Consider the following 25,720-nt stretch of genomic DNA (forward strand, 5'->3'; position numbering starts at 1 on the left):
GGACTGGGAAGATAACTCCCTCTTCGGTTTCCAGCATCTATGCTATTTATAAACCTTGAAGTGTTGCAGAGAATGAGCCCAGCACAGGTCACATCCTCCACATTTACATGACCGTCTGAGACCCCCGTCTGAAAATACCTTTACTGCATTTGTCTTGTCTCTGTAAGCCCTCTCTCCTGCCTATTCCTGCACGTGCTGCATATGAATTAGCAAATCAATGAAAGCCAAAGACTGTGAGGTTAGCTGCCCAGCCAGTGGGCAATAACACAGTTTCACCTCTGCTCATCCTTTAGAGTTGTAAGTCCTTAAAAAGGGAAAGAAGCTGCTTCTCAGAGCGCTCACTCATGAAGGCATCAGCCTGCTGAAGCTCCCAACCGAATAAAAAGCCACTTCCTTTCTCAGTTCAGTGTTGGAGAGGTTTTGTCAGCTGCCAGTCCTCCTACAAGACCATCTAGGGAGTGACTCCAAATATAAAGAAAAGATATCTAAAGACTGAGGCCAGGTTCATTCCAAGGGTGGAAACTGAGCAGATGAGACAGTGTCAACCAAAGGGGCTAAGAAGCGGTAGGAACCAAGGAAAGAGGCAACAAAGCAACACTCAGAAGTCAAGCCAAGAAAAAAAAAAAAGTTTCCAGGAAAAAGGAGTTCAACTCTATCCAAAGTTATTGTTGCCAAAACACCAGGGATTCCATCTAGGTTCTGCAGCTCACTGCGCAGAAAGCTGATCACTGAGATAAGTATTGCCAAGGGAGAAGGCTTTAATCTGGGGCTGTAGCTGAGGAGATGTGAGCTCAGTCTCAAATCCATCTCTCTAAGCCACTAAAACTAGGGTTTAGGGTTTATATATCAGGGATAAAATGTAACTATGTGTAAGAAAGGCAAGGAAGCAAGCATGATGAACAGAGGGGTCCAATATCTCATTGTCTCCATGTGGTGATTTCGTAAGTTTCAGTTCTTTGATACTTTTTTTTGAGAGGCCTAAAGGTCATTTCCTGAGGAAGAAACTCAGCTAAAACAAGAAACTCAGCTAAAAAACAAATATAAGCTTTAAGCTTTAACAGCAGAAGGATCCATTTCTAATTATACAAAAACAACTGTCTATGGGATTATTGGGCCAGTTTCACTGTGAGAGATCCGGTAAAATGAGGACTGAGAACTCCAGTCGAATCTAGCAGTGGAAGGGTCAGTAATGGCCTTGCCAAGGATTCTTTGGTGAACTTTCTGTTAAAGAAAACGTGACTGTAGAACTGGAGCCACTGACAGCCACTTCAGGAAATTCCTCTTTAAGAATTTTGTGCTAAGGAATAGAGAAACATTTGGTACTTCAGCTAGAATGATTTGAAAGCATCAAGAAAAAAACCTTTTTTTGTTTATTTTTAAGCAAGTAGATATTACAACATGTCTGTAGGCTGGGTACAGTGGCTCACACCTGCAATCCCACTACTTTGTGAGGCCAAGGCAGGAGAATTGTGCCCAAGTGTTTGAGACCAGCCTGGCCCATATAGGGAGGCTGTGTCTCTACAAAAAATTTAAAAAATTAGCCTGGTGTGGTGACCCACGCTGGTAGTCCCAGGTGCTCATGAGATTGAGACCGGAGGGTCCCTTGAACGCAGGAGTTCAAGGTTGCAGTGAGCTACGGTTGTGCCACTGCACTCCAGCCTGGGTGACAAAGCTGAACGTAACCCATATTTTGCATGAAGTGTAGTGCTCTCGCCATAACTAGAGACTAACCAGTATTAGTAACAATATATGAAGATGGAATAGACCCAGAAATTCAGCTTAAGACAGTAAAAACTTACGCTTACTGTGAAATGTTGTACCCTTCTCTAATCTGTTAATATATTGTTGCTAGACATCTGCTACAAATGTAATTGTCCAACTCCTAGTACCACGTTAAAAATAGAGAATACAGCAGTTAACAAGACAGCCATTAAGTGATACCAGAAAGCTGGCTGGGATTCTACTTGACGTAAATGATAAATGGTGCACACTATAAACATTGGGGAGTTGGCTCTTCTGGCACTATGACTCATGACAGTTCCCTTTGGCCACATCCAAAAAGTTCTCCAAGCTATATTCCATTGTATATTTAATTGAGCTTTTCATGTGGTATAAGTCTTCGTTACCTGTAAGTTTATATTCTTCTGCCAGACACAGATATTCAAAGACATCTGAAAGGACAGAGAGGTCAGTGACGATAACTTTCCTGAACATGCTATAAAAAGAAGATTGACCAGGCATGGTGGCATTCACCTGTAGTCTCAGCTACTCAGGAGGCTGAAGTTAGAGAATCACTTGAGGCTATAGTGCTCTATGATCATGCCTATGAATAGCCACTTTACTCCAGGCTGAGGAATATAGTGAGAAGCCTTATCTCAAAAAAAAAAAAAAAAAAAACCTGAAAAAAAAAAAAAAAAGAAGAAGAGGGTTAGATTAGTGAGTGAAGCTCCTCAGTTCAATGTCTGAAAATAGACTTCTGCTTTTACAGGGCTTGAATGTGGCTTCTAAGGAAAATTGTCGCTCCTGAAAAAATGAAAAATAGGCCGGGCGCGGTGGCTCAAGCCTGTAATCCCAGCACTTTGGGAGGCCGAGGCGGGTGGATCACGAGGTCAAGATATCAAGACCATCCTGGTCAACATGGTGAAACCCCGTCTCTACTAAAAATACAAAAAATTAGCTGGGCATGGTGGCGCGTGCCTGTAATCCCAGCTACTCAGGAGGCTGAGGCAGGAGAATTGCCTGAACCCAGGAGGTGGAGGTTGCGGTGAGCCGAGATTGCGCCATTGCACTCCAGCCTGGGTAACAAGAGCGAAACTCCGTCCCAAAAAAAAAAAAAAATGAAAAATAGGCTCTGACTGACATCATAACACTCTGTTTATATGTGATGATAGGCATAGGGGCTACAGTGTATTTGGAGAGGAAAACCTGGGCAAACAGATGGAATTTTATCAATCACTTTAATGAGGGATTATATGTTCTTCAACTCTTTTTCACTGTAAACACCACTGGCCAAAAATGAATCAAAAATTATTCTCCCAAGGGACTTAGTTTGTGTTTTATTTTGTTTGGTTTTTTTTCTGAGATGGAGTCTGGTTCTGTTGCCCAGGCTAGAGTGCAGTGGTGCCATCTCGGCTGATGCAACCTCTGCCTCCTTGGTTCATGTGATTTCCCTGTCTCAGCCTGCTGAGTAGCTGGGACTGCAGGTGCCTGCCACCATGCCCAGCTACATTTTGTATTTTTAGTAGAGACAGGGTTTTACTGTGTTAGCCAGGACGGTCTCAATCTCCTGACCTTGTGATTTGCCCACTTCAGCAGGACTTAGTTTGTTTTTTGTTTTTTTTTGGGGGGGGACAGAGTCTCGCTGTATTGCCAGGCGCCAGGCTGGGGTGTAGTGGCACCATCTCAGCACACTGCAACCTCCGTCTCCCGGGTTCAAGCAATTCTCCTGCATCAGCCTCCCAAGTAGCTGGGGCTGCAGGCGTGTGCGACCATGCCCAGATAATTTTTGTATTTTAGTAGAGACAGGGTTTCACTATGTTGGCCAAGAAGGTCTTGACTTCTTGACCTCGTGATGCACCCGCCTCGGCCTCCCAAAGTGCTGGGATTACAGGCGTGAGCCAGCGCACCCAGCCAGCAGGACTTAGTTTTATAAGCTAGTTAAATGAAAGGAAATCAGAGAAATTGGTAATTAGCTAAATGAAACTACTATGAGGCAAATGATTGGTAACAACCTACAGAAGATTTAAAATGATTCATTTATACATTTAGAGATAGAAATACTAATATATTTAGTTTAATTTCTCTGAAGAATCATTTTATGATCAGGATGGGAAGACTAAATGTGATAACAAATGAATTTAATTAAATAACATTTTGTGGTTTGCAAAGTGATCTTTAAACTGCCTTTCTTCCTCTTCACTCAATAAATAGACTCCCATTAGCACTGCTTTTTACTTATGTGACTTTCCTTTTGGTATTTCAGTTACCTCAAGTGTAAAATAGCGAGATGAATCTCATAGAGCAGTCTGTTGAATTCTCTAGTCTATTGAATTCTCTAGACTGTATTATATGTATTATAATGTGTAAGAGCACTGTCCAATAAAATTTCCTGTGATGGGAACATTCTCTAATTTGTACTGCCCATTATGGTAGTCACTGGCTACAAGTGCTATTAACCACTTAAAATGTGACTAGTATGATGGAGATGCTGAATTTTTAATTTATTTAATTGTAATTAACTTAAAGATCCACATGAGGCTAGTGGGTACCATATTGGCTATCCCTTTTATTTTATTTATTTATTTTTTGTGGGGTCTTTTTTGAGATGGAGTCTTGTTCTGTTGCCCAGGCTGGAATGCAATGAGGCGATCTTAGCTCACTATAACCTCCACCTCCTGGGTTCAAGCGATTCTCCTGCCTCAGCCTCCCGAGTAGTTGGGATTACAGGGACCCACTATCATGCCGGGCTAATTTTTGTATTTTTGTAGAGAAAGGGCTTCACCACGCTAGCCAGGCTGGTCTTGAACTCCTGACCTCAGGTGATTTGCCCACCTTGGCCTCAAAAAGTGCTGGGATTACCGGTGTGAGCCACCATTCCCAGCCAGCTATTCCTTTGAAAAACTTAACTCTCATTCAGGCACACATAAACTACTGATTCAAGTGCAAGTTTTATCAAATATTCTTCTAATAAAGAATGTATTTTGTTTTCTTTTTTAGCCTACTTTTGGAAATACTGTGTTTAAAGCTTTTTCTCAGGATGCAAAAAAAAAAAAAAGATTAGAATATCAGGAAAAGTATATTCTTTTTATATATATTCTATATATATATATATTCTATATATATGCTCACTCTACTGTTTAAAATTGTAGCTGTTTTAAGCATAAAGAAACTGGCATTCTGCATATGATTTTTTTCACCTTGTTCTTGTAAGTGAGTCAGTTGTAATAAGCTTAAGGTTTATGCTGTGAATAATCACTATTCAGTTGTACTTTTGAATGGGATATGACTAACAAAATTGTTTTGTAGAGCTAGAGTTGAAAATGCTGTATCTACTGTATGTTTTCCATAAATTCATTGTGTATGTATAGTTTTGTCCTGTTGTGACTATGCTGTTGAACTATGAATTAAAGCATTTTGAAAAGCATCTTGGAAAGTTAAAATAAATTATATAGTCTCGAGTTACATAGAAAATATGTATTATTGTTCTAATTTTAATGATTGCATCGGCCACCTCTCTTTTTATTAATTTGAACCATGGTCATTGAGACTACCCCAACAAATGAATACATTACTAAAGCAGAAACAGATTTATTAAGCTCTGGGGAAAAAGCACTATACGTCTCAAAGATGAAATGTTAAGAAAACTTTCTTAAAATAATGATTTGCCTTCGGTTTTCTCAGTTTCTCACATCTGCCTCCTCCACAACATGAGAAACTATTTGAGACTCTTAGCATGCTTGTAAGAGTTTAGGCACAGTATGGTGAAAAAACAACAACAAAAAACCCCAAAACTCATTGCTTTCGCTTGATTAGTTTTTCTTTTCTTTTCTTTTTTTTTTTTTTTTTTTTTTTTGAGACAGAGTCTCGCTGTGTCGCCAGGTGCCAGGCTGGAGTGCAGTGGCGCGATCTCGGCTCACCGCAACCTCCGCCTCCTGGGTTCAAGCAATTCTCCTGCCTCAGCCTCCCGAGTAGCTGGGACCACAGGCCTGCACTACCACGCCAGCTAATTTTTGTATTTTTAGTAGGGACAGGGTTTCACCATGTTGGCCAGGATGATCTCGATCTCTTGATCTCGTGATCCACCCACCCCGGCCTCCCAAAGTGCTGGGATTACAGGCTTGAGCCACTGTGCCTGGCCTGATTAGTTTTTCTTTCACATCTATACAACATACTCCCCTTGCTTACATCTAAACAAATTTATTTAGTCAATTCAATGTTGGAAGTTCAACCTCAATTTTGTTTACAATCTGTGCTAGCACAGATATACTGTCAAAGTAACCTTACAATGAAAGAATATTAATGGCCAGCTTACCCTGTGATAGTTGACCAGATCAATCTATATACCACCCTTTACAATATGGGGAGGAGAAGATAAAGTTTAATCTACATAATATTGAGTGGTGCTTCAGATAAAGCTATCTTAAAGATAAAATGAACAATACTGCAATATCTATTAAAGAAAATTAAAGCCCAGGCCCAGTAGCTCACACCTGTAATACTACCACTTTGGAAGGCTGAGGTGGGGGGTGATTCAGGGTTGAGCCCAGGCGTTTGAGACCAGCCTGGGCAACATGGTGCAAACCCATCTCTACCAAAAAAAAAAAAAATACAAAGATTAGCCAGGAGCAGTGGTGTGTGTTTGGAGTTCCAGCTACCTGGGAGGCTGAGGTGGGAAGATCGCTTGAGCCAAGGAAATCAGGGCCTCAGTGAGCTGTGATTGCACCACCGCACTCCAGCCTGGAGCAAGGCACTGTCTCAAACAAACAACAAAAAAAATACCCAAATCCCCCAAAACGGAAACAAAACAAAACAAGCAAAGTATTAAGAAAAATTTTAGGCCTGATGTGATGGCTCACACCTGTAATCCCTGCACTGTGGGAGGCCAAGGTAGGAGGATCACAAGGTCAGGAGTTTGAGACCAGCCTGACCAACTGGTGAAACCCAATCTCTACTAAAAATACAAAAATTAGCCGGAGATGGTGGTGGCACACCTGTAATCCCAGCTACTCTGGAGGCTGAGGCAGGAGAATGGTTTGAGCCCGGGAGGCGGATGTTGTGGTGAGCGGAGACAGCACCACTGCGCTCCAGCCTAGGCGACAGAGCGAGACTCCATCTCAAAAAAAAAAAAAAAAAAAAAATTAAGCCTACATGAAACAGACCAAGTTGAGCAATATTGCTGTAACGCCAAGCTTGCTAAGGAGTAACTCAAATGTATGTAAGTAAATACTAGTTGCATGGTAATGCCCGAAGATGTTTCTGTGTATTTACAACAGTTATGAACACAGACATGATATAATAAAGATTAAAACTCCTGCTTTCATCATCTCATGTTTATTAACTTCGGAAAAGTTATTCAAGCATCTGAGCCTTTAAGCATAAGGGATAATATCATTCAGAAAGCTTTGTATACTTTTTCCTCTTAGCAGATTCCATTGTTATTTTTTCATAATTTGGTTTAAGAAATTAATTCCCTAAAGCTATGCACAAATTAAAGGTATAACTTGACAGACATGTTGTAGTGTTAGTAAATTTTAAGACAACACAGCCAGGAGCTAACATTCTCTTATGAAATTTGATTACGTAATTGACACTAGAGCCCAGAACTTCGTATACATATATTCATTTGCCCTATAAAGCTTCACACAGAAACAAAGAGGAAAAAAATAGTAATGCATTATTTTGAAACTAAACAAAAAAATCCCTTTAAGTTTAAATATGGTTGGGTTAGTAATACCTAATGCATTGGATAAACGAATGAGATGACTTGTCATATTCTTAACAGAAATTTTGTCTTAATTTACTGCTATATTAAAAGAATAGCCCTATTATTTAGTATATTGCTGACTTATTTTCTACTCTGAATGAAGTAATGGTGAAAATTACTATATGAAATAAAAATAGAGTTATAAGTGGAGAAAACATTTTCTTTCCTTAATGGAAATTGTGTACATATAAGGAGAAAACACATTACACATTAAACTATAGCATAAATCAATACTGTATATTGTGACTTCTTATTTTAAGTTGAATTCCATCGTGTAATTTTGAATTAAACAATAAACAATGCAGGAAATCAATTTGTTTAATCCAACTTCAAATATTTACCATGAGAAAGTTTTAGGCTAAAGTAGGTTACCTTTTGTCAAAGCATGAAGCAGAACTCAGTTGGATTAGAAGCTTACAAATATCCAAACGTGAATACAAGGAAAGAAAGAGCTTCTAAGCAACAAGAAACATTTTTACAGTTTATCACAAGGTTGGGGAAAGGCAGACAAAAGATATCACAACTTCTTAATTAATTATTTCAAACCATGAGTCTTCCAGGGTACTTCCGTATGTATTATTGCTAGCTTTCTAACACAAGGTTATGAAAAAGAGAATTGGTTAGCTTTCCCAAAATTCACTTCTCTTTGCTACAGCCCTCTACTACAATTTTTAAAAATCCATTTATTTACTATTTTTTCCTAAATTAATTTTGAAGACTTTCAGCTGAAAAAACCTCCAGAAAAACTAAGAAGTTACATACAAAACCGATATATATTCTAAGTACACATGTTCATTTCTTTCACGTCTTTTCGGCCCTTTTAAACTTTGCCTTTAAAAAGCACATTGGATAACTGAAAAATTAGTCCTTTATAAAGGTCAATTTCTTAGTTTAACTTTTTTCTAATGTATTTTCATTATGTTTCTTTGAGTTTATTTTATTCTTTGGATCATACAAGTCCATTAATTTTTAGTTAAAATTAGCAATTTTCCATTTTTCTCTTCTTGATATGAAGACACCTTCTCACAACACTCTCTTTTTATGCTAAAATAAGCCTTTGCTCTACTAGCCAAACTCTTTTTCCTCCCACGTATCAGACAGTGATTTTTAGAGTTTACAGAGGAAGTGTTTTTCAGATGCTTTATAAACTTCTGCTAAGTAACTTATGATGAATCTCTGTTCCACAGAATGTTTTTTGTGTGTTTTGAAAGTATACTCAATACACAATGGCCTATGTGTCCAAGCCACAGTAACATCATAGTTATTGCTGAGAATTAAGCTTTCTAGAATACCAAAATTTATGTTATAATAGTCATTCAAAAATAATCTGAATCATTTTAAAGAAATCATTCTCAAAATCATTATGATCTTCAATTGGCATATTAAGGGTAGTAAGACAATTGAAACCAAATAAGCCAATATATGAAACAGAGTAAACAGTTTCTTAGATGATTCCACGGTATCAAAAAGATCACCTTATACTATGCTGAAATGTACGGAGCTAAAATGATGTGTAGTTAACTGGCCCTAACCTGTTCTGGTGGTTTACTACTTGGTAATTTTTTGACTTCCCTCCTACTTTCATCTTTACTTCTGCGTGTACTTATTCCCCTCCTAATGAGCCACTGCTGCTCTTAACTATCAGTTAAAATTTAGAAAAATGGAAAATTTTTAGGGGACAAGGGATATCCAACTTTAACAAATGAGTAATGTCCTTCGCTTTCTTAATTCTAAGACAATATGCTCACTGGGGCTGTGTTTTATTTTGCTGAACATGATTGAAACTTGAATAGGATAAGAGAAGCCTAACTTCATAATTATTACCAGTCTCTTGGAAAAAGGGAATATAGAGAAGCGAAAGTACATAAGAGAAAATACACAGCATTGCCTTTCCTTATTCCCTAATAATGATGAACAAACAAATCATATCTAAATTTTACAGAAGAAAATCTGTCTTTTGTTATTATTTTTTGACTACAAACGTGACTGGGTAAATGCACATAAAAGGCACTTCACTGTATTGTGTTTTTTAATTATTATTTTGATAAGTAAGGTTTGAGGAGAAGTTAACCATTCCTGAATAAAGTATATAATTTTAAAATATACGTGCCTCAAAATGATTTACGCAATTTAATTGAAGCTGTAACAATGCTGTAATGTGATGGACTGAAGTTCAAGCTTTACAAAAGATTTGCAGAAGGTCAGTTCCCTAAAAGTTTACTCATTAAGAAGCGTGAAGAAGTTTACTGAAGCATCTTCCATATTTCTGTGGCATTTCACCCAAGGAAGTCGCATCTACAAAAGTGAAAGTTGAGATTGTTAAAGCTAATGAGTACTCTGTAGATCAGGTGGAAGTCCACCAACTTCACTTGAGAAGAATTAAATCTTTAATTACTTGCTGTTTCATTATAGTTTTTATTTACATGGCAAATTTTTATTTTGAAGACAATTCAAAATGACAATTTCAGTTCAAAATGCATTAAAAATAATATTTTAAACATATAACCTAAGTGCTTATGCTCAAGTTTTAATACAAATTATAAAAAGGCTTTTTCACAACTCCTTTCTTCAAGTACCAACTATATTCTATTTTGCTTGAGTTTTTAATCTTTGTTCAAAGGATATCACCATGACAAACAAAAGAAAGATAAATAAAACCTGAATAGTACTTTCTGAGTATTATAACACATTGGAAATTGTACATTTTGCACATTCTACCAAAAATCCAAACATATACTGCCATTTTAACAAGATTTCTGTCGTATTTGAGAGTTATGTTAACTTATTTGAATGATGGTGTGTCAATATATGTCAGTATTAATCTAAAATAATAATTTTCAGTATAATTGAGCAACATGTGTTTCACGTTATTGGAAGAAAAGTCTTAATGGATGTGCCAGCAAGCGGTAGCAGAAATTAATGGTCAAATTTCTTTTCCTTTTTCTTTTTTTTTTTCAGGTGTAGTTTGCCCAGGCTGGAGTGCAATGGCATAACTGCAGCTCACTGAAATATCCGCCCCCTGGGTTCAAATGATTCTCCTGTCTCAGTCTCCTGAGTAGCTGGGATTACAGGCATGCGCTACCACGCCAGGCTGATTTTTTTGTATTTTTTGTAGAGATGGGGTTTCACCATGTTCTCCAGGCTGGTCTCGAATCCTTGACCGCAGGTGATCAGCGGCCTTGGCCTCTCAAAGTGCCGGGATTGCAGGTGTGAGCCACGGTGCCTGGCCAATGGTCACATTTCTAATTTTATCAGGCTGACATTCTGATTTCAATGGCACAGAACTAGAATGTGCTAATTTCATCTAGAAAAGCTAGGAAAACTTAGACAAAATACTTCTTTGAATTTGAGTTGCTTAGAGCTAAAGCTTACTAAAAACTCAAAGCTTTGGTACGATATATTAATGATTTGAGAAAGCCATTGCATAAGTAGCAAATTATCGTCCTTTTCATAATACGTATCAGAGAAGAAATTAGTGTTTGGCCTAGGAACTAGTGACAGAAATCAAAATGTTTTACCCAAAATATACTTCTTTGACATATTCTGAAGTGGCTCCACAAAGCTGTCTTTTGTGGGTGGATATTTGTGTCGGTGAAGAATTTGCATGAATGCAGCCAGCCCTCCTCTTGTCTAGATCTAGGGAAGACTGAGAGTCTAGCGCTTTTAGAGGTCTGAAAAGAAACATTTGCCATCTATTCTCTCAGAAGACTACATAACAAGACTGCCTTTGCTAGCCAAGCCTCTTTCTTTTCTCCCATAATCTCTCATTTAAAAAATGAAAAAAGTTTTAGTCCACTGAAAAACAATTTCCAGAAACAGGATCCCTTCTTTTCTTAATAATTGCTCTCCCAGGCTGGGCACCGGGGCTCATGCCTGTAAATCCCAGCACTTTGGGAGGCCAATGTTGGTGGATCACCTGAGGTCAGGAATTCGAGACCAGCCTGACCAACATAGTGAAACTCTGTCTTTAATAAATGCAAAAAATTAGCCAAGTGTGATGACGCATGCCTGTAATTCTAGCTACTGGAGGCGCTGAGGCAGGAGAATCTCTTGAAACTGGGAGGTAGAGGTTGCAGTGAGCTGAGATTGCACCATTCTTGAGCCTGGGCAACAAGAGTGAAACTCCGTCTCCAGGAAAAAAAAGATTGTTCTCCTATTTACTTTTACTTCTCCTCCTTCCTCTTTGTCATTTTTGGTACCACAGGAAAAGATCTAGAGAAGACTTCTAACAACTCACACTCAAGGAACTCAGAAGAAGGTTACTCTGAGTACTCTCACTCCTTTCTGGGAGTCTCCTTTCCTTGCAGTTCAAGGCTCATAGGCAACCTCCTCTCAAGTCTAAAACTCTGCTCTCTTTTGTATTGTGTTACCTGATTTCTTTGGCTTTTGACCAGAAATTATTTGGTATTGTTAGAGAACCTGACCTTGGTGTATGAAATGGCTAGGCAAGAGTAACAGTGTTAGAGGGCCAACTACAGTTGTTTCCAATAAATGGTTGTTACTGCAGGGAGCTCATTTATTTGCACATTAGATAAGAAGTGGTGCCGTTTAAACATCTAGAAAACTGTCTTTGCAGTAAAGTGCCCTGTGAAAATGTTGTGTGGCCAGGACTCCATGGAGTTTTCCTGTTTTGGGAAGACCTGGGATTCAGTGAAATCCTTAATTGTTTGTTTTATTTTACTTTAAGTTCTGGGATACATGTGCAGAATGTGTAAGCTTGTTACATAGGTATGCATGTGCCATGGTTGGTTGCCGCACCCATCAACCCGTCATCTAGGTTTTACGCCCGGAATGCATTAGGTATTTCTCCTAATGCTCTCCCTCCCCTTTCCCTCTATGCTGCAACAGGCCCAGGTGCGTGATAGTCCCCTCCCTATGTCCATGTGTTCTCATTGTTCAACTCTCAGAAACCCTTGATTTTTAAACATCTAAATGCTTTGCCTTTTAACTACATCCACTTTTTACATATTTAAATTATTAGGCCCTATAAACTAAAAAAACTTAGTTAGGTTTGTTCCTTAATGAGTTCTGTTCTGAGCTCAGTGGTCCACTTGAAAAACACAGACTGAATTAAAAGCTACCTATCTAAATGAGATTGCTCTCCTTATGCAATCTTATGGTTAATTCCTAAGGACTCTTGGCATTCATTTTAAATCTTCCTTTGACATACACAAGCTTCTTGAAAAATCAAAATTTCTCTGTGCTTTGAGATAGAAATTTGCTACCTGTTTTCTCTGAAACTCAGAAGGGCTTCTCCAGATAAACTGTAAATTTTTCCATTTATAAAAGCATAGTTTGGATCGAACTGTTTTTTGTTTAGTCTAGTGAGTTTTACCTGTCATACGGCTAAAATTCTAAAAGCAAAACAATAAACTCTCAGTGTGCGGATGTGTATACTATATTTTGTGTCTCTCTATACATACATGTATGTGTATAAATGTATTTATAGCTGTACATATTTAATAATTGTCTACACACGGTACCGCATTAATTTAAAAATAAATGAGTACTCATAAATTAAGAAAGGCCAAATGCTTTTCAAGTTCATGTGATTTTAGCAATCTTTGAGAAATAAAGATAGTTTTAAAATTATTGGTAGAATAAGATTGAAATGTCTTCGGAATTTTAATTTAGACATTTTTGTCTGAGTCTATTGATCAGGCAGGTTTATGGTCACAAATATGTTGCTTGATATTTTTGATACTTGATTAACTTGTTTCCAAGTCTGTATATCTTGATTTGAGTTTTTCTATTCAGAGGTCTAGACAAATGCCCATGATAAGGCTGGGGGATAACACCTAGTCCATCTCTCCTATCCCAGTTGTGCCTCCCCTGCTGGGAGATGCTGAGAGAGATTAGATTCTCCAGGCATTGTCTTTTTTCCTGGGCTCTGCATCTGACATGTAATTAAAATTACCTACTTCCTTGGTTTTTTACTAAAATAAGAGTTACTAATTGTTAGCATTGTAATAAGTATATATAGTCAAAACTACTAGATATAAGGGAAAAATATGCAAAGTATATAAGGAAAGTACGTTTTTGGTAAGAAAGATTATAAAAAGCCATGTCAATGTGTGTGTGTGTGTCTGTGTGTGTGTGTGTGTGTGTGTGTGTGTCTGTTTGCTAACCCAACATCAAGCAGAACAAGATTTAATTACACTGGCAAAAAGTAATAGAAAACTGAAATCATTTTAATGACTTTTTTGTTTGAAACATTGCTGATTATTTGGTTTTTTTTTTCAGAATTAAAACACTTTTTTTTTTTTTTAGCTACTTATATCTTACAACAGATTGGGTAACGTATACTTTTGTGAACAAAATTTGAAGCATATTTCTATCTGCCTTCTTCAGAATTTAGAAACTATTTGTCAGCATTTTTAGTTTATAGGATTTGTGTTTTGTATAAGTTCAGCTAGAATATGTTTTCTTTTTTTAACAGTACACAATTGCAGACACTGGTTATTTCATCAAGGCTTTGACTGGAATTGTATATTTTCAGAAATGTCCAGACTACTTTGAGTAATTGAGAGAGCCAATATAAAGCCTCTTGGAAAGACTTGCCTGATATCTTGCCTATGTCATTTCTTTACGAAGTTCCTGACCCGTGGTAAGTAAAGCACCATTCGCATCCTCCTGGTTGCAGACCAGAATATGTCTGTGGCCTGTTAGGAACTGGGCCACACAGCAGGAAGTGAGCAGTGGGCATTACCACCTGAGCTCCACCTTCTGTCAGATGAGCAGTGGCATTAGATTCTCACAAGAGCACGACTCCTGTTGTTAACTGTTCATGCAAGGGATCTCGGTTGTGTGTTCCTTATGAGAATCTAACTAATGCCTGCCTGAGGTGGAACAGCTTCATCCCAAAACCATCTCCTCTTCTGCCCCCCTGGTCCTTGGAAAAATTCTCTTCCATGAAACTGGTTCCTGGTGCCAAAAATGATGGGGACTGATGAATTAAAGAATGTCACTTTCCGACAGATCCAGGAATCTCAAGTTATTTTGAGATCCTGAGAAGAGAGAAATTCACCCAATCCATACGGGTATGTACAAGCACAGATCAATCTTTGATTTGGTTAACCTCAAGAAGCTTTTGAAAGTCTAATCTGAGATTCCATATAAGGAAAGTCTCAGTATAGCCAATTAAAAAAGACCCTAAATGGCCAATCACATACTTCATGCAAATAATCAGACCAAGTATAATACAACTAAAACTTATTTCACAAATAAATTGATTCTACTATGACTTGTCTTTGGTAGAAATGGGGAAGTGGAGAGATGAAAATTATGTGTCAAAAGAAAACTATACAGACACCTGTTATTAGATTCTAGCCTTATTCATTGCTTTTGTGTTTTTATTATTTGCCTGTAGTTTGGACTGAATCTTGAATTCTTTCTTGGCTACAAGTCTCCAAACTAAGGATTTTTTCTTCCATTTTTTTCCTGACCTGAAATCTTTAGAACTTAAAACTATGCTTTTTATAAAGCCCTGCAGATTGAAGTTAGACAACTTAAACTTTGAGAGAAATAATAGCCACTTAATATGTAAACAACCTGCATGCCTGCTGATGTGGACTTCTCAGAAAGTTCATCTGAACCCCTATTTTGTAACACAATTTAGAATAATCTGTGAGCTTGCCATTGCATTCTGAAGATGCCTCAGAGACTCTAGAAAAACTATAGACTGCTCTAGACAGTTTTTAACCTTTGTTTAATCGTTTCTTTTTTCTGTTTCCTCAGAAATGCTTCTTATTAAAGAGCTGCTTGTCTGCATCACATACGGAGGTCACCTGCAATGTCACATTCTGGAATGGGACACAGCTATTTAACGGAACCAATCTATTCTCAGGACTAAGAGACTGACTAAACAAGACATGAGATAATATATTTAAATTTACTTTTTTCTATTAATCCCAATTTATCTATCTTTTGTCTGTTTCTAACAATCTTGAATCCAAATCTCTCCAAAGTCATTAGTTTGGCTTTTAATATGTAAAATGCTTTTAAAGTTTTAAAGTGGGGATTGAAGTAAATAAAAAATATTCTACTCCAAAATATATTTCTTTAACATATTCTGAAGTGATCTTGAAAATCTGTCTTTTGTGGGGGAAATTTGCATCTGTGGATCTGTAGAGGCCTTGCATTCATGCAGCCAGCCCTTCCTTTGTCCAGATCTAGGAAAGATTAGCTGAGAGTTTGATACCTTTAAAGTACTGAAAATAAACATTCAGCATCTAAATTCTCTTAGGGCTGTACCAATGAGGCTTCATCTACATAATAAGTCCACCTTGCTTGCCAAGCCTCTTCCATTTTCTCTACCATAACCTGTCTTAGAACTATTAATAAAACCTGGTTGTGGCCATGCTCTGAGTCTGCATTCTTTCTGTAACCTTAAGATGTTATATAAACATTTATACCCCAATGGGGAGTTGAGTCTTTATTCTGAAGGCCCCCATGTGTAAATGTTAAATAAATTTGTATGACTTTTTTCTTATTTATCAATCTATCTCATGTCAGTGATTGTTAGCAAAACGTCAGGGGGCATTTGGTCCCTAAACTAGGTATCATAGAGCAGCTGTATCTAGACTTTACCTTAAATCAGGCAGAACTTCCATAATTAGGTACCAGTTTTACTTTTAATGTGAAGTGTTAAAGTGAAACCCAGAAAGTGAAAACCCACAAAGAAACCTGCTCCAAAAGTAAATCCATCAACCCGCACAGAAGTGAAACAAATATTTTTGTAAAGTCTGAGATACCATTTCTGTTTTTCTTAGAAATGTATAACCAGTGAATTTAGCATTCAACAATGAAAACTCAGCACCAAGAAGAGCTTTTGGGTCAGAAGAGAATGTTGGCCTGTTAAGTCCAAAGACCTGGGCCCCAGATTTTACTCTGCCCAAGAATCTATAAAACTTGGGACACATTAATTTCCTTTCACAACTACATTTTCTTGAATTGTTTTTAAAAATGGGGTTGGATTAAATGAAACTTTATATTTTTTAATGTCTTAGTTGTTTGACTGTGTGAAGAGTATTTAATGACTTATAAGCTGTTATCTGTTAAATGATACACATAGTACAGCCCCTGTTTAATTCAAAGGAATATTGTGACGGTAGATAAAAATATGAAAAAAGCTTTGAAAATTTGATTTGATATTAGAACTATATTATGCTTTTGTGTTTTTGTTATTCATAAACTACATAACATGAGACTTAACATGAGGAAGTAAAAAAATGAGAGAAATCTTGGTGACAGTGAAGAGAAATAAATAGAAACATAATGGTTGAGCAGGTGAACCTATAATAATTGATGAACAGAAAAGATAAAATATATGATAAGTTCTTTTCTAAATCTATTCTTTTGTGATATTATCACCTTGAGATTTTAATATAAGGACAGTGACTGTCAAGATGTTGTGTTCTTCCTTCTCTGAGCAAACTTTGTTAAGTGTGGATAATATCTTTTGTGATATTATCACCTTGAGATTTTAATATAAGGATAGTGATTGTCAAGATGCTGTATTCTTCCTTCTCTTAGCAAACTTTGTTTTCTTCTCTTAGCAAACTTTGTTAAGCAAACTGATCAGTTAACAAAGTTTGCTAAGAGAAGGAAGGACACAACATACAAACTTGGATTTCACCCAACAGTGATTCAGGAAGCACTGTAGTCATTAAACTTTCTTCATAGTTTAGTAGCTAGCTGAAATTTCTATGGCCCAGTCTTCATATAAAAATTCATATGAAAACGAGTTCTCTGTATAATTTGTTTATGATAACTTGTGGTTGAACTCAACAATGTTGAGAAGGGGGATAATGAAGGGTGGTAAAGGTATATGTGGAAACCAATCAAACTTAATTAATTTAATCTCAGCTTCATAATGTTCTGAAAACATCAAAAAACTGGAGAACTGAAATCTTGATTCAAAGAATTACTTTGTTTTTAAATAGCAATTAGCTAGTTTCTACTCAAATATGATGTGGCAATAATGAAAGAAATAACGTTCAATCTGTTTTGGAGATGATGCTGATTAAAAGGCAGTGTTCTTGGCAGTGTTCAATAAGTTCTCTTATATCTATGGGCATTCATTAGCTGCAGAAGTTCATTAACTCCATAATAATGAAATTTATTTTAAATGAGTGATTTTTGAGAATGAGAGAGTTGAGATAAAATATTGACTACTTATTGTGGTTTTAAAGCATAAGGAAAAGGAAAAAATGGGGTGATTTAAATTAAAAGAAGATCAGGACTAACATGATAGTTTTGGGGCCTCTAAATTATTGGTCTAAGGATTATCTTGAGAGAAGCAGAAGGCGGAATTCCGTCTTCTCTAGCCTCGAATTATTAAAGCAGTTCTAGTTTGTCTTATTTTTTTGGGAGTGGGTATGTACCTTCTATAAGCCCTATTGGAAGAAAACATATTGCTAAGATTTCACATTCAAAAAACACTTATTTAGTGTTTAAAGGATATATGTATGATTAAATGCTGTGTTTAACATCTCTACTCAAGATGTAACCTTTCTGGATTTTAATTTTCTGTGTACCATTTACGCTCTACGTGGCAGTTTAAATCAATATTTCTAATCCTTCCATTTATTTGTATAATAATAATAATGTTAACTAATAATTATTAAGCAGTTAACATTTCAGGTACTATTCTAAGTGCTTAATAGGTATCTATTTAATCCTCAGGACAATGCTATATGGTAAAAATTATCATTATAATTTAATGAAGGAACCTTTCAGAATTTAAATAAACTCCCCTAGCTAAGAATATTAATAGATGACCTGAGATTTGAATCTATAAAGCCTGATCCCTCTAGCTGGCACCTTTAACCCTTATATATCACTACTTCTCAAGATATTGGAGAGAGTGATAGTATTGCTTTATGAAACAAAATGATTAAGTGAAGCAATGCGCATAAAGTGCTAAGTATAAGGCCTGGAACAGAGTAAATTTTCAGAACTGTGATATAAACTATCACTTGCAGGTATTGTGTATCCAGTATATTGTAGGCCCACTACAAACAACTAATTTAATCTTCATACCACTACCTTATTATTTAAACGTACAAGCTGTAGAAAAATAAAGCATCTTAACAGAAACAAGATAATGAATGAATGAAAGAATCAGGATTTTGATAAGATGTTTTGATTCCATGGCTAGTAACTCTTTCTGCTGTGACATTTTCTCTCCTATATTCCCTGTTATAGTTCTAGCAACGTACTTATTGAAAACAAAATGATGTGCATCAGTTGAATATGTCTTCTTCATAATACAAGGATTATTATATATTTATGAAGGCGATTTAATATGTTGACTAGAATTTTAACCCTTATCTGCATATTAGTATCCACTGGTTAATTACATAGGAGTCTGAAAACAACTAAATCATTAATTTCGGAGAGCGAAGCAGAACTAGGACATTCTTTTGCTTTTTAAATATCATTTAAGTAATTTAACATTAATATACTATACTAATTCAATACATAAATGATTGAAAAAGTAAATGGATAAACTAAGGAATCAAAAGGGGGATTTATAAGTAAGAATGGATTGATTAGTCCATTGTGAAATGTTAATCAAATGCCTGCACATATTGTTACTTACTCAAATTGTACTCACGTTTGGAATCAATTAGCCTCTGGAGTTTGAAAGCCGGTTTCTACCAATCCGATCCATGGGGATACCTAATCGCCTTTTTGGATGATCCACTGCTTTTCTGAAACAAACCAAGGAGGACATTTTTAAGCTAAAGTGCAAGCTATTGATTATTATTTTTGTTCTTTTATTTTATGCAGATATGGGGGCTTTCCTTGGGAGTTGCAATAACCATGATAGTTCCCACTTGCCAGTACCCACTATGTGCCAGACACTAGCTCATATTTTGCACATCTGTGGAAGCAGATACTATTAGAAATTATCTCCATTTTACATATGAGGAAACTGAGGCTTAGAGAAGTTAACTTATCCAAATTCAAAAAGACAAAACCAAAAGCCAGTTCTTATCAGCATACTAATCTGCCAATTTAGTGCTTTAGTTTGGGAAAATCCTTTCCCCCATCAAATTTTATTTTTCTGGGCCAGGCGCGGTGGCTCATACTTCTAATCCCAGCACTTTGGTGGGCCAATCTAGTCACCAGAGTCTATAGAAGTAGCCAATGACTGATGAAGAGTGAGTTGGAGAGCAGTAATCTGAGAAGAACTTAACCCTTATGGCTGGCTTTGAATGGAGCCATGAATCAAGCCTTGGATGATGAATCAAGGAATGCTGTGGCTCTAGGTGGGGATTTATTTATTTATTTAATTTTTTTTTTTTTTTTGTTTTTTCTTTTTTTTTTTTTTTAAGACAGGGTCTTGTTCTGTCGCCCAGGCTGGAATGCAGGGCGTGATCTCGGCTTACTGTACCGCAACCTCTGCCTCCTGGCTCAAGCGATTCTGCTGCCTCAGCCTTCTGAGCAGCTGGGATTACTGAGTAGCTGGGATTACAGGTGCCCACCATCACTAACAATTTTTGTATTTTTAGTTGAGATGGGGTTTCACCATGTTGGGCAGGATGGTCTCAAACTCCTGACCTCAAGCAATCCACCCGCCTCAGCCTCCCAAAGTGCCGGGATTACCAGCATGAGCCACCACGCCCAGCCTACTAGCTCTTGAAAGCAAATGGGGATCTTGGTTCTGCGGTTGTAAGGAACTGAATTCTGCCAACAATGTGAATGAAGGGAAGTGAAAAACCAACCCTTCCAGGTGTTTGCAGGACTTGTGAAAAGGGGAAGGAAACAGCAGCTGGGGAAAGGAGTCACATGATACCTGCAATGATTCTCCAAAGCCCCCTTAGAAATAGATATCAGGAAAACACAATCCTTTCACTTTTTAAAAGGTCAGTATGATTAAAACAGAACATTCACTGGGCCTTTCTTACCAAAATTTGTTTTTTCAAAAATGAAGGTAAATAAATGAAAATGCGTTTTTCTTTTTTGCTTTTACTACAGTTGATCTTTCCCTGCTTAAGCAAATAAGAAGCAGCTGCAGTATCGTGGAAAGCAAAATAAATTCTGCTTTTCTGTCCTTTCTTTCCCCTTTTCCCATTCTCTCCTCGCCTTCTTGCCCCCAGATTTGATCCAAAACGTATTAGAAACCAGGAAATGGAGGATTTGGGTTCTACTTGATTCTTTTACTTATTGATAGTATGACCATCTGCAAGTCTTTTATTCTAAGCTACTCTTTCCTTTTGATAAAATTCAGATAATACTTGCTATGCCCATCTTCTGGAGCTGTTTATTCACTTAACATACTTATTTGTTAAGTAATACTTGATTGTTGCATCCATAGCCATGTGTTATCCGGACTTAACCAAGTGTTATGTGTTATCCGGACTTAACCAAGTGTTATGTGTTGTTCTCTGCACTGGGGATACAGTGGTTAATAAGACCTAGGTTACTTCTCAGTGTTCACATTTTACATTGAAAAGAACTAATGAGGTAATACATGGAAAAACATTTCATATATTTCAGCTGGTACTAATTTTTCCTACCAGTTTAGTCCAGTGGTTTTTCTTTTTCTTTTCTTTTCTTTTTTTTTTTGAGACAGAGTCTTGCTCCGTCACCAGGCGCCAGGCTAGAGTGCAGTGCCACGATCTCTGCTCACTGCAACCTCCGCCTCCCGGATTCAAGCAATTCTCCTGCCTCAGCCTCCCGAGTAGCTGGGACTACAGGCGCGTGCACCATGCCCAGCTAATTTTTGTATTTTATTAGTAGGGACGGGGTTTCACCATGTTGGCCAGGATGGTCTCGATCTCTTGACCTCGTGATCCGCCCGCCTCAGTCTCCCAAAGTGCTGGGATTACAGGCGTGAGCCACTGCGCCCGGCCAGTCCAGTGGTTTTTCAAACAATTTGTAGCTATTTTTATAAACAAAAGCTTTATAAAAGAGAACAATATCTGAAAAGTTCAGAATTGTACCAGTAAAAAAGTATCCCTCCAATTCCATAGACCGCGGCCCCTGACAGACTTTCCAGAAACACACCAGGTTCCTCATAGCAGAGTTTAAGTGAAAATTATTGGTCAAGTGGATAAAATAGTAACTCATGATTTTACTCTAGCAATAAATTCATAATTACTTTGATTCATCTTATGAAATTGAGGATTGGTTGCAAATGCTTACAGATATCAGGAAATCTTAAGAAAAATAAAACATATATATTTATATAAATCAATTCAATATTTTAAATTTTTACTACTAATACAAAATAAAAAGAATTTTCATAAAGCACATAATCAGAAACCATAGTTGCTCAGTTAAATACTTTCTATACAATCTATATCCATTCAGAAGTGAAACAGCAAGCTAGTAATTGTTTTAACATGTTTTTGAATATGAAATATATATATACATATATTATATATAACGGTACTACATTCTAAAACATCTGCACTGACATGAATATAGTGTATAAAAATGAATGTTGGAGAGAAAATATAATCTTAAAATTAAAAGGCAAAGCTGTACTTTTTGAATTTCTAGTCCCTCTTGTGACACAATAATGGTATGACATGGCTTATATTATATTGCATTTAAATGGAAAATAAGCCACCTTTTCCATTCCATAAGTAGTTTAAGTTTATAGAATATCTATCAAACTAATATAATGACAATGATTAGATTGTTTATTTTAAATGCAATTTTAATTTAACACTAAAATCTAAACTTCCTATGTGAAACAGGATTTTCTTGAACATTTATAATCTTGGATAATTCCATTTCTAAAGGTTTTTACATTAAAAAAAAAAAAAAGCAGTTAGAAAAAATATATTTGGCCGGATTCGGTGGCTCATGCCTGTAATCCCAGCACTTTGGGAGGCCAAGGTGGGTGGATCTTGAGGTCAGGAAATCAAGACCATCCTGGCCAACATGGTGAAACTCCATCTCTACTAAAATTCAAAAGTTAGATGGGCATGGTGGTGTGTACCTTAAACTCCAACAATTCAGGAGGCTGAGACAGGAGAATCACCTGAACCCAGGAGGTGGAGGTTGCAGTGAGCCGAGATTGCACCACTGTACTCCAGCCTGGCAACAGAGCAAGAGTCAATCTCAAAAAAAAAAAAAGAGTCATAAATTTCAAATATCTTCTCCCATCTGTGATTCAACTTCTTTATTGTGTTTTTTATAAAAACATTTGATGTTTTAAAACATCGATATTTTTGTATCTCATGAATAAATCATCTCTACCCTGATATTATGAAGGTATTTTCCTGTCATAAAATATTTTTATAGTTTTGCCTTTCAGTTTTTAATACGTTGAAAATAATTTTTGCAAGGCACAGTGGCTCGCATCTGCCCTCCAGATACTTGGAAGATTGAGGAGGGAATATCCTTTGAGTCCAGGAGTTCCGATCAGACTGTGAAACATAGTGAGACCCCATCTCAAAACAAAATAAACAAGAAAAAAATTTAATTTTTATTTATGGGGTGAGTAAAAAATCATGTTTCTTTTTAAAAATCTACATTTATGCCAATCATTTAGAAATTTTAGATTCAGCTTATCAAATTCCATAGAAAATCCTATTGCAATTCTGACTAGAACAGTGTTGAATCTCAACAGAATTCATTTAGGAGAGAATTGAAATCTTTATTATATTGAGTCTTATTAACCAAGATCATTTATTTAGATTATTATTAACCTCTTTAAATAAATTGCTAAACTTTGCTCCATAAAGACCTTTTTGTTGTTGCAAGTGGAATCATTTAAGAATATGTGTTGTAGGCATTTTTTTTTTTTTTTTTGAGATGGAGTTTCACTCTTTTTGCCCAGGCTGGAGTGCAATGGCGCTATCTCGGCTTACTGCAACCTCCGCCTCCTGGGTTCAAGCAATTCTCCTGCCTCAGCCTCCTGAATAGCTGGGATTACAGACTTGCAGCACCATGCCCGGCTAATTTTGTATTTTTAGTAGAGACGGGGTTTCACCATGTTGGTCAGGCTGGTCTCAAACTCTGGACTTCAGGTGATTTGCCCACCTCGGCCTCCCAAAGTGCTGGGATTACAGGCATGAGCCACTTTGCCTGGCTGTAGGCATTTTTAATAGTGTCCCTTACTTGGTTAAAAAACGTTTCCTTCTATTACCAATTTACTAGTGATTTCAAAGATGGGGGTTTAGCTTTATTGAATGCTTTTTCTGCATCTATAGAGATGATGTGATTTATCTTCAATTTGTTAACTCATTTAATTGATTTTCAAAGTAAATTCAGCTTATATTATATTTTTGTGATAAACAACATGATAATGGTATTTTTAAAATATGTTGCTGGATTTGTTTTGCTAGTTTTTTTTTTTTTTTTGGTATGAATTTTTTATCTGTAGTCCTGCAGTTTTCTTTTCTTGTTTTCTCCATATGTGATTTTGATGTTTGAATAATGTTATTCTCATTAAATGAGTTGAGAATTGTACCTTCTTTTTTCTTTTTTTTATTTTTAATAAAGATGGGGTTTCACCATGATGGCCAGGCAGGTCTTAAACTCCTGACCTCAGATGATCCACCCACCTCAGCCTCCCAAAGTGCTGGGATTACAGGCGTGAGCCACCATACCTGGCTGAGAATTGTACCTTCTTTTTGGTTATTCCTTGTTATTTATTTAATCACACAGTAGGATGAGAACATGTTTTGTATGATAACTCTAACTTTAAAATTCATAATGCTTATTTTACAGACTAGCGCTTTGTTTAAAAATTCCATGTGTAAATGTCGTTTAATTGTGCTTAACAGATGTTTCAGGTGTCATTAAAACTTCCAATCCTTCCATTTGTTGGATATGACAATTTTTACTGATCCTGATTATGGTTTTGAGTTCTAAAGAAAGAAACTTGAATCAGAGGATGGAAAATGTTCCTTAAAATTAATAGTCTGATTTTACTGCTACATCTTAAAGAGGCACTAAAACGCTAGGGCTCCTTTAAGAAAGACACAGAACTCCACCAACACTGAGCAGGATCCAAAATGGGAGAAAACAGTAATAGCTAAAAAAGAATGTTCTTTCAAATAGTTCAGTAATTTAGTAAAACAGGGAAATTAATTATGATAGTATAAAGCTGACATAAGTGTATTAGCCAGGCTCCAAGATGGTCCCCAATAATTCTATCATTGTGTAGTCTCCTTCCACATTGAACAGGGCTGACTTCTCCAGTCAATAGGCTATTGTGGAAATGACCACTGTTGGAAGCAATGATGGCTATTGCAGCTTCTGCCTCACTTTGTTGGATCACTCATTCTGGGGGAAGCCGGCTGCATGCTAACAGCCCTGCAGAGCGGTTTACATGGCAAAGAGCTAAGGCCTCTTGCCAACAGCCAGTGAGGAACTGAGACTTCTTGCCTTTAGCCAAGTGAGTGGGCCATTTTGGAAGTGAATACTCCAGCCTCAGTATAACTTTCAGATGACTGAAACCCTGGCCAACATTTCACTGTAACCTTGGGAGAGACCCTGAGCCAGAAAAAAACCCAGTCAAGCTTTTCCTGGATTTCCAATGCACAGAAACTGTGTGAAAACAAAAAATGTTTACTGTTGTCAATTTTAGGTAATTTGTTGCATAGCAATAGATATCTAATACCCTGAGATTCACAGTGCTCTGAGGTTCCATGAGAGAAGGGGCCACACCCAATTTGAGGGTTCTAGGAAAAACTTTAAAAACTTAGAAAAAACTTAAGGAGCATGCAGAAAAAAATAAAACAAATGATCATCCATAAATCTTGCAATCTTGGCTATTGCAATTTAAAATTAAATGCAAAACTAAGAAATGTTTACACTAGGATAGATATCACTATGTACAACCTCGGAAGAACTGACACGCGAGAACAGACCAAGATGAAGGACTTGGCAAGAACCTGTGAAGGATGAGAAGGAAGTGCACAGGGCCATGTTAAAATTTAAAGCAATTTGCCTTTTAAATTCAAATTCTGGAAAGATAGGATGAAGGAACACATTAAATCTCAATGGTGATATGGCTTTAAGGAACCAAAATATAATGCCTTTTTTTCTCAAGTTCACATTCAGAAACAGTAGAGAAATAAAATATGACTGATCAATGCACAGTAAACAAAATGTCATTTTTATTACTGATCAAGCTGAATATAAAATGTGGCTGCCGGGCACGGTGGCTCACGCCTGTAATTCCAGCACTTTGGGAGGCCGAGGTGGGCGGATCACTAGGTCAAGAGATCGAGACCATTCTCGCCATGATGAAACCCTGTCTCT

The 25,720-nt window shown here is 36.9% G+C and overlaps 1 protein-coding gene and 1 long non-coding RNA gene across 3 annotated transcripts in view; one reads left to right on the plus strand and one right to left on the minus strand.

Moving 5' to 3' along the window:
• LOC116564859 overlaps nt 1-25,720 on the plus strand; it is a 317,617-nt gene that overhangs the window by 119,140 nt on the left and 172,757 nt on the right. The window lies entirely within an intron of this gene.
• Nucleotides 7,032-25,720, minus strand: part of OSTN (osteocrin) — a 51,359-nt gene continuing 32,670 nt past the window's right edge. For both annotated transcript variants that reach the window (XM_032298246.1, XM_032298245.1), the window contains 2 exons: nt 19,104-19,200; nt 7,032-9,778 (listed from right to left, as the gene is read on the minus strand). In XM_032298246.1, the coding sequence (XP_032154137.1) occupies nt 19,116-19,200 (85 nt within the window). In that variant the 3' untranslated portion in view covers nt 7,032-9,778; nt 19,104-19,115. The remainder of the gene's footprint in view (nt 9,779-19,103; nt 19,201-25,720) is intronic.

This window comes from Sapajus apella, unplaced genomic scaffold, assembly GCF_009761245.1.
Source record: "Sapajus apella isolate SASKATOON/1434 unplaced genomic scaffold, GSC_monkey_1.0 scaffold38, whole genome shotgun sequence".
NCBI classification, from domain to species: Eukaryota; Metazoa; Chordata; class Mammalia; order Primates; family Cebidae; genus Sapajus; species Sapajus apella.